This window comes from Momordica charantia (genome assembly GCF_013281855.1).
Source record: "Momordica charantia cultivar OHB3-1 chromosome 9 unlocalized genomic scaffold, Mcharantia_2.0 BLBB01000009.1, whole genome shotgun sequence".
In the NCBI taxonomy this organism is placed as follows: domain Eukaryota; kingdom Viridiplantae; phylum Streptophyta; class Magnoliopsida; order Cucurbitales; family Cucurbitaceae; genus Momordica; species Momordica charantia.
Window position 1 is genome coordinate 3469316 of NW_028275167.1, and position 9712 is coordinate 3479027.

The 9712-nt window shown below is 34.8% G+C and overlaps 2 protein-coding genes across 2 annotated transcripts; one reads left to right on the forward strand and one right to left on the reverse strand.

The window, feature by feature from the left end:
• Window positions 1-593: 593 nt before the first annotated feature.
• Window positions 594-2142, forward strand: LOC111018966 (uncharacterized). Its single transcript, XM_022295246.2, has 2 exons — window positions 594-886; window positions 1848-2142. The coding sequence occupies exons 1-2, from the start codon at window positions 724-726 to the stop codon at window positions 1937-1939; spliced, it is 255 nt and encodes an 84-aa protein (XP_022150938.2). The 5' UTR covers window positions 594-723; the 3' UTR covers window positions 1940-2142.
• Window positions 2143-3935: 1793 nt separating this feature from the next.
• On the reverse strand, window positions 3936-8891 carry LOC111018154 (putative protein phosphatase 2C 60). The gene is made up of 11 exons (XM_022294121.2): window positions 8748-8891; window positions 7766-7890; window positions 7041-7104; window positions 6796-6904; window positions 6231-6384; window positions 5838-5963; window positions 5131-5254; window positions 4969-5045; window positions 4627-4679; window positions 4438-4492; window positions 3936-4373 (listed from the first exon to the last, which is right to left on the reverse strand). Exons 2-11 carry the CDS (start codon window positions 7880-7882, stop codon window positions 4170-4172), a joined length of 1083 nt encoding a protein of 360 aa, XP_022149813.1. The 5' UTR covers window positions 7883-7890; window positions 8748-8891; the 3' UTR covers window positions 3936-4169.
• Between the last annotated feature and the right edge of the window lie 821 nt (window positions 8892-9712).

The window sequence follows — 9712 nt, forward strand, 5'->3', positions numbered from 1 at the left end:
TTTCACTTATTTGTTATTTGTTTCGTTATATAGTTTTAATAATTATTTTCAAAATTCATATCAAATTTTGAAGAAAAGAAAATAGGTCTCAAAATATTGTCTCTGTTTTTTAAATTTGGATAACAATGGCCAAATATGTTATCAAAATTAGGAAAAATAGATAATGGTCAAATATGTTATCAAGATTAGGAAGAGTGAAAAACTTACTAATAAAATGGTATAAAAATGAACATAAATTTTAAAACTTCCAAATTTTTTTAGAAATCACAATACAAAAGCGAGTAAGATTAAATAAAAGTTGGTATAAAAAATAATTGATGGCATATGCTTATAAAAGAGACATTATTATTGTTTTTTTTTTATCGAATCTTATTTTAACTAATTCAAGGGATTTTATTCTTTTGCTTCTTCCATATAGATTCGAGTTTCAATTTCAATTTTTTTCATTTATTGTACTGAAAAAATAATATTGTTGAACTCTTTAATCTTTAAAATTAAGATCAAAATTTTATAAATTAATTAAAATAAATGTTAGGATTAAAGTTGTAATTTAACATTTTTATAATTAGGCTTAGGCAGGTACATAGAAGAAGGTAGATGGAGTCAATTTAGTCCCAAGTTTGGACACGAAAATCATCGTAACCAAACGCTCCCCAAAGGTTGGCTGAGCATTGAGCAATCAATCCGGAAGTGCAGGAGTTCCACAGACTATAGGCGGAAAAAATGGGCGGCGAGGGCAAAATCGGCGGTGCCAGTGGAGGAGGAGGAGCTGGTTTTAGATCGAGAATGGAGCACTTCTTGTACAGCGGCGACAAAAAGCACGTCGCGGCCGGCATCGCCGTCATTAGCATAATTTTCGGCATCCCTTGGGTCCTCATGAGTCGAGGTTCGTTATTTGTTTCCTTCACTAACTTTTGTATCTGTTACTCGACCTTTGTTTCTGGCTATACGTGGGAAAACGAAAACAGAACTGAAGTTTTCAAGTCATCGTTTTTGTTTTCTCGAGAATTGGAGAAGTGAAACCCTCTGTTGATTTTGCAATAAGAAGATTTCAGTTCTTGAATGGAGTTATATTCTAAACTTACTTCTTAATTTGGATTGCAATAGTGGACGTTTGGAAGTATGTTCACGTTTTCCAAGTGTAATTTTAGGGATTCAGAATCTAGGCAGTTTCAATAGGCTACGCGTATGCTTAATCTTGTTTGCCTCATGGCACTGACTGGGTTAGGTTTTGGAAATTGTAGGTTTCTCTGATTGGGTGCTCCTGTAATTTGGATTGAGAAACGGTAGCATATCAGGGCAATATCATTAAGGATTTTGATACTGATTTTTCAAACTTCAGAAAGCTTCCTCATAGAAGTAAAAAAAAGTGATGCCTTGGCGCTCTATGGGAGGTGCTTTACAACAACCTATTTGGGTGATCATGTCTTTAAAAAGTTGTTTCTCAGTTCACTTCTAGTTCGTTTTTGGTGGACTTGTTTTTAGCTCAATTGAAGCTCTTCTTTCTGATAGAATTATAGGTTAGGCTCTTGAATAGCAATTTCAGTAGAAGTCACCCAAAATACCTCTTAAAAATGGTTTGGGAATCATAGTATGAGAACTATCTTTCAGACCCCCTACTCAAGTAAAACTATTACAACTGTTCGTTTTTAGTGTTCGGATCTACACCCAATAGATCTATTTGCCTTTACCCTTATATATATATATATATATATATATATATATATATATATATATTTATAAACAATGTGGTTCAATAGTTCTAAGTCTTTATTTGAATTGGATACGACTTCTAGGAGGTTGTAAATCTAAATGACGTATCGGTCTCACCCTTTAATTGTTTACAGGATCAAAACATCAGTCTCATCAAGATTACATGGAAAGAGCTGACAAAGCACGAAGCCAGAGACTCTCTTCAGGTTCATCTCAAGCTAAATGATTTTCTTTCTTTTTGTCTTTCTTCTGATAGAGGAGGTTCTTTGGAGCACTTGGTTGGCTTAAAAATTTTGTAATAGCTCCTTCTATATTTAGCATTTTTTCCCCTCCCTCTGCTGACATTAAACGGGACAAGCAAGTTATACTCACCAAGGTACACTTATGGTTATGCAATAAAGAACCGAATTTTTGTTCCTTTTTATACGATATTACGATCTAGTCCCTTTATACTCCCCTTTCTATCCTAGTTTTTGTCTTGACATGAATTTCATGGAACTGTTCACTTAGAGTGTGCTCAGAATCAAGATTTTAGTTGGATGTTTATAACTGAAAGACAACAATAAAGTTTCGAAGTAACAAACACTGAAGGACTTGATGATAATGTTTGTAGTTGTAGAAGATGTGTAGAGTGTATTAAGTTTTTCATCGGTTCATTCTGCAATATACATCTAACCATTTCTTTCATGCATTTCTATAATCTTTTCTTTTAGCTCCTCAAAGCTGCAGAATTTCGTCCTTGGTTTCCCTCATTTACCTGTACTGTTAAAGTAGTGATCTGGTCTGGAGATGTCAAATGTGGGACGGGGTGGGATGAGGGTTCGAACTTTCGTCGTTGGTCAAGACTTAGAATTATGTTTTATCATCAATCCAATCAGCGTTCAAATCTTGGAAAAGGTAATAGGTACATTATAGATTGAGCTATGCTTAGATAGACGTGGATAAATCTTCATTGAAGCTCATAGTTAAAACAGGTAATAGATACATTATAGATTGAGCTATACTTAGATAGGCGTGGATAAATCTTCATTGAAGCTCATAGTTATACTACATTGAAGCTCATAGTTATACATGTTGTACGAGAAGAGTAGTCTCGAGTTCTTGCTCCTTCCATCTGTTCTTCCCATAATACCGAACCTAGGTCACTTCTTTCTTTTATCAGCTTGTTGGCAGATTCGTATCTTGCAAAATTCACATCTCTCATAGTGTTTTCTTGGTCTTAAATTGTTCTTCACTATCAAATTTAAACCACAGGATTAATATACATTTTAGTCCCTTCTAGTTTTTTTAGTACAACATGTGGGATGGGAGATCGAACTCACAACCTCGTTGTTGGAGATATATGTCAATTACCATTGAGCTACGGTAGTCCCTTTTAGTATTTAATATTTATGATATAAATTTTTTTAAATATAGTTCCTACTATATTTAAAAAGTTTCAATTTAGTCTTTAATATTTTAACAAATTTTAATTTAATCTCTCACCATCAATAAATATTAAAAGTCACTAATAATAAACTTGCATGGTATAGTAGGAGTGAATTAGCAAAAATTTAGAGCAAGAAAAAAGGTAATCTATGGGAGAAAACTCGAAATTTCTATCAAAATATTCGAAACTATCTCTTTGGAGCACACTTGCGCTACCATTGTCTACTTAATGAGAATAGGAGCGAAGAAGAATCAAAATAGAAACAACTTGAAATGGAAATTTAAAATTTGGAATATGTTTTTTCCAGTCATGTTTACCAAAAGCAAACGAGATGTATTGCAGTAGTTTTTGGATTACTAGCATTTGAAATCAAAGTTAATTTAAATTAAATGTAGAACTCCTCGAAATAAAAATGCAATATTAAAAGAAATTGAAAAGAAGGGGATACGAGTTTAAAATGACAGCCCTATATTATTTGGAAATCATATTCTTACAAAAATCAATTTTTATTTTTGGTTTTTGCGTAGAACCAACAAATCAAATATTCATTTCCAGTAAACATCAATGATGAAAATAAAGGTACAATTTTTATCCTCTTGTTCTTCACAACTCAAGTTCATAGTCACATAGGCGAGAAGTTCAAAAATTAAACTTTTACTAATTATGAGTCATAACATTACACAATTAAAAGTTTGTTAAAGTGACCAATTCACTAGATTCACTTCAATTATCCATTACAAAAGACAAAAAATTTCAACTTCTCATACGTGAGAAAATGAAAAGCCATGGGGAATGAGAAAATTTGCTGGGATAGAGATAGAGATAAAATTGGCAAGACGTTTCACAAGAGAATTTTACTTTACAAAACAAGTTCAGTCTTTAACAAGCAATCGACTAATGGAAAATAAGTGCATTATCAAGGAAAATTTACTCACTGGAATCTTAAACTGATCGGCGAGCTTCATCGAATAACGGCACCAATGGCAACTAGGTCTGAGCCTGTGAGTCGTATACTTGTATCATCTGTCTATTCAGTCTTTGAAGAGCTTTCACTTGGACCAGGCGGTTGATTGGATGATGAAGGCTGCTCCTCAGGAGAAGTAGCACTTTGGTTAAAAGGTTTCTTAAACTGAACCAAGATCATAGTCATGTTGTCACATCCTTCACCACCAGCTGTAGGTGCCAAGCATCTGTCAAATACTCTCTCACAAACAACTGAGAGTTTACTTTCCTGCATATTTGACAAATTGGAATCAGTATAAATCTTTAACACGCAGTTCTTAACAAGAACTTACCGTTTTTAATTGATCTCTAATGTAGTCGACCAATTGTTGGCTGGACATGCAATCCCTGTAATAGAGAAGGAGAATGTCATCTTGCACGCACCTCAACTAACTAATTACTTTTTAAGTCCTAAATAAAAATTATTCTGAGTCTATTGGACTTTATATTTTGCCCCTAAAAGCAAAAAACTCAAAACTTACCAGATCCCATCACAGGCAAGAACAAGAAACTCATCGTCCTCGCAAAGCTCAACCTAATAATTTAAAAAGTTGCAATCATGAGAAAAAATGATGCGGTAAAAAATGATCATAAACTACCAGTTTATCTTCAATGAATCTTTATCTTCATTGAATGATCTAGCACAGCCTAACTGATGTTAATGTAAATTCTCAAAAATTTAATCATGAACTACCAGTTTGCTACATCTATATGAGCCTATCTTGAACTAAAAATAATGTTGTTAGCTGCATAAAAACGATAACGAAAGTACATATAATAACATTACACTCTGACTGAATTATTGAAGCCATTATAACACGTACAGTTGTTACATCAGGATTAGCAGTTACAATCTGCTTTTCTGCGGGCATGGTTTTATTCTGCTTAAATTCCATATCTCCTGTAATAGCAGGATTCTAAATCAATAATAATCAGAGAAGGAAGTAAATTCTCAATATGTATTGAGAATTCAAACATATGCATACCTATAGCTCGTGCCAAGTTGAGACTTCCATTGACACGACCTACTCGGATGAAACCACCGGCTTTCAGGATCCTGTCCTTCTCAACCTCAAGATCAGGCTTGTGATCTTTAGATAGATTATATGCCTGTGAAGAAGAAGTTAAGTGGAGCACTAGACGCCCATGAAATTTCTTGATTATTCAGATTATTTTCCATATTTTACGGTGTTTTTCATGACATTAACAAAAATCATATCCTTCTCCAAAAAAACAAACAAAAAAAAGTCATATTTGGGTATTACTACCAGAATTATTATATATCCACATATCTATCTACTTCTTCACTCACAACTAATTGTGTTTCAAGTGAGAAATGCATGGAGTAATCTGGTTAAGAAACAGTGGGACAGAAAATTGAGAGTTCCACATCTTTTCAATTAACATATTTAATTGCCTGCCTGTCCCTATTCACCTCTCTCTCCTTACTGAATGCCACAAGTCCAAACTCACATAGAACCAAAAAAATTTGAAAATATATTATACAACCAACAATAAAAGCCTGATAATAACTACATCTTGACAGATCTGATTGGTTATTGTCCTCAGACTTCTAATCACATCTTGACACCATCTAATTGGTTAATATTTTCAGAGTTTAATCGGGAAGATATAAGCAAGTGTAAATTGTAAGAGCATGTAAATCAATAGAGAAATCTCTTTTGACACATACCTGGCCCTTTCTGGAAATGACACAGCGCGAATCACCAGCATTTGCCACCACAAGTTGGTTACTTCTTATAATTGCAACACAAGCTGTGCTTCCAGCATTTGGTCCATGAAAGTCAGAGTGAGGTCCCTAGTTAGCAACATCACCTCCTCACTTTAATTGAATCCATGACCAATCATAAATGTATAATTGTTTCATAAAAAAAAAATTTAACCTAAGACTAACCCAAGTTACTAAGAAGTAATGCTAAAGAAATACAGTTAGTGAACTGCAAATTGCGTCCATCTGGACACAGAGGAAAGAGGAGGACTACCTCTTCTATAAACGCATGTCCACCTCAAAACAGAAAAGGAAAGAAAATCCACCATAGCTACTGGGAATTGTGCGTATAAATACCTCCTCCAGAGGCCAATCATCCACATGATTGTTAGCTTCATTACTCTTAGGAGACCATATAAGCCCTTCTATCATACCAGAAATCTTGTCCATTTTGTCTCCCAAAATAGCTAATTCTCTCCATCCTCTTTGTCCACGCATCATCTCATCCATTCTGCACCATTTTATAGTGGCAAAATATGAAGGCAGGCTACAGGCATGCAGTTTTGACACAAACAGGCCTTTCAATCATCAAAGCTGGAAGAGGTTAAGTAAGAAGAACCACATCATATTGGAATTTAGAGACTTCACTCCCATTTTCTTTTACTTAATAGTTAATTATTCTTTTAACAAATGACCACACATCACTAGTACATCAAATGAAATTCACAACTAGAAAACTTTGGGCAGGCTATAACAGTAGAAACTAGAAATCACAAACAAACATAATGCACATGTTATTTAATCCCTGTCAGTGAAAGAAAGGAATTTCCCAACTGCTTAATCCAGGAAACGGGAAAATAGGAGACCACTGAGGATACCAGATACATAAAAGATTAAAAAAAAAAGGCCAGTGGATTATAACCTGAGAAATGCCTTCTGTACTGAACTGCCCAAATCTCCAGCCATGTATGATTCATGCTTGAGCACCTGTTGATGAAGATACTTGGCACAGAACTTGGACACTGCTTTACCTGCATTTCAATTGACCTTGATGAGAGGACAAAAAAAAAATCACAGAAGAGCAAGAACATTTTAATCAAGTATCACAAATCATTAATGGTAAAATGAGAGAGAGAGAGAGATGCTACTCAAATAACAAGTGCTAACCTCCATGGCCATCATAAACGCCAAAGAAAGAAGTTGATGTGTCCAAATCTGGATAGGCTGCATGCTGAAACTTACATAGGGTGAGATTGGAACAACCCATATTTAACAAACACACAATGCCAAAACGTAATAAATCTCAACAACTACTCCATTTAAAATGTGCACAATGCAGATCAATTTCAGAGACTTCAAAAGAAAGTTGTACTCCAATGTTAATGACATTCTCAATTTCAGAGGAACCATCCCCACAGCTAGTCACTATCTTTAAGTGATTCGAGAAGAAATGTAATCATTGTCCAGCAATGCATAGGATAAAGCCTCTTGCATTATGAAAAGTATAAAACTAATGTTCACTGTGCTCCATCCAATGGCATGTTTTGTCAATTGTAAAACTAAAGTTACAAATTTAAATTGCATTTAGATCTTCAGGTGCAAACTTTCTAATCCAATGTGCTGATAAAGAACACAGGTGACAGCACACAGTACCGCAACCAAAAGATAATCCGAAAGCAATTATTTATTAAGTATTGGGGGGTACCTCCTTTAATAGAAGTATACAATATGCATACATGGCAACATCCTCGAGATAATATAGTCTAAAGTAGGTTCATTCTATGTATTATCAATTTGCATGTGCCACAGTAAGCAGAGCATGATAAACAACTTAGCAATGACATGATGCAACTATAACATTAAAGGAAGCAATTACTGTGGACAGAACTCACCGCATCTTCCATGGTTGCACGCCACCCTTGCATAGATGATAGGCCATATCGAAGCCTGTTGTTCTCACCATCTTCTGATGCCTTTTCTGTTTTGGGGGAGCTCAGATATATCCCCATTTCCCAAGCTGGAATTAGAAAGGAAAAAAAATCCACGAATCACCAAAATATAACCCCCTAACAAAACCATTTGCAAGCAGTTATTAATACTATTTCTGTGGGGGAATGACGCTTCAACAATTTTTCCCTTTGAGCCCCCTTCAATGTGTTGACATTTCGGTAATATTTATTCCAAAGACATGTGTAGAGTTGGAATAAAATAATCAATAAATAGGTTGATCTTTGGCACAACAAATGGACACGTTGGGTCATGAAATCCCCAAAGTTACTCAACTTAATATCAGTACAGTACATGAAGTATTAAGTGATTCTTGAAGGCAACCAGCAAAGATAGTTGTTAATCCACCAAGAATCAAATTACCCACCCTAAATTAACAAAGGAACAGTCTAATCGGCAAAGATTAACAGAAGCAAAGAATCCATCACGTTTGAAATCCCCCCACCCCAATTCTGTTATCAAGAACTAAGTGGTTCGGGGTGGAACACATCCAAATGTTCATTTCTCACAACCACCCTCCTTATCTTCAAACTCCCCTTCTGGTTTCAAAACAAGCACACGATTCAAACAAAAGACAAAACAACAGACATCCATACTGGGCGGATACTCTCGCAAGGCAAGCTTACTTCGGTAACTCCCTTCGAAACAAATCGAAATCAAAATTCACGATGACCGATACACGATGCCTCCACAATTTCTCGGCAGACAAACGGATCATAAAAAGATTACAACAAAAACAAACTCCAAAGAAACAGAGATCGGAGGAATCGAAAAAAAAAAAATTATTTCCGGAATCAACTCAATCAGATACAGTACAAATAAAAAAAAAACGAAGAAACGAAGAGAAAAATTGAGAGCACGCCTCACCCGCCAAGCGCCTCGTTCACTAGTTTCAGCGGAGAGAGATCTGTCTTTCAGTGTGCTTTCTTTTTGGAAAAACTCTGATCCTTCAAGTTGATTTTTATGATATGATGATATATTCAATCAATGAGGACAGGAAATTTTCGATATTTTTTGAGTTGAAGAGAAGCGGGCGTGGCACGCGTCCTGCACGTGCGTTTATTCGCAGTTACATATGATGGGCCTCGCGGCCCACATACGAGGCCCAAAAACTCAGAAATCGGGCCATCCCTTCCACTTACGGCCTTTTCGAAATCACAGGCTCCGATCAGTTCGAGAATAACATAGAATTACCAAATTTTTCAGGTAACAAGACCCAACAAGTGGAAACCATACAAAATGGAGGGAAAACGACAATGCACAGATTCAAACACAAGCCAAAGCGAGCGTAGCTCAGCGGTAATTGACATATACCTCCAACCACAAGGTTGTGAGTTCGAATCCCCTCCCTGGTACGTTGTACTCAAAAAAAAAAATTATATATATATATATATAAACACAAGACTTCTTACCATGTTAAACATGAATAAATCACACTCAACTCAAAAACTTAGGTTGATAAGAGAAAAAAAAATCATATAATTTAAAAATAATATAAAATAATAAATATATGTCACGTCAGCATTCCGTTAATATAATTAATAGAAATTTACTATTTTCTAAATGTCAAATATCAAACTGTCACTTTGTGATAGACGAGGACCAAATAGAAATTTACTTTTATATTCATGGACAAAAATGTATTTTACCCAATTTATTTTTATCTTATCTGACGTTGACGATTTTTTTTCTTTTATATTGTATCTTAGTGTTTGGATAATAGAATTGTCAAATTATTGAAATTTTCAAATAATAAATGAGTTATTAAATAATATTTTTTTTAAATAAAAATGAATTCTATTAATGAGAAAACGAAATGTCACATGGGATTA

Bases quoted from the DNA above. Each gene is read 5' to 3' on its own strand.
- LOC111018966 (XM_022295246.2), top strand. From the start codon at position 724: ATGGGCGGCGAGGGCAAAATCGGCGGTGCCAGTGGAGGAGGAGGAGCT. The intron at 887-1,847 runs GTTCGTTATTTG...AATTGTTTACAG, and splicing joins TTGGGTCCTCATGAGTCGAG to GATCAAAACATCAGTCTCAT.
- LOC111018154 (XM_022294121.2), bottom strand. From the start codon at position 7,882: ATGGGGATATATCTGAGCTCCCCCAAAACAGAAAAGGCATCAGAAGAT. The intron at 7,105-7,765 runs GTGAGTTCTGTC...TGTAAGTTTCAG, and splicing joins GTGCAACCATGGAAGATGCG to CATGCAGCCTATCCAGATTT. The intron at 4,680-4,968 runs GTACGTGTTATA...TTAAATTATTAG, and splicing joins CTAATCCTGATGTAACAACT to GTTGAGCTTTGCGAGGACGA.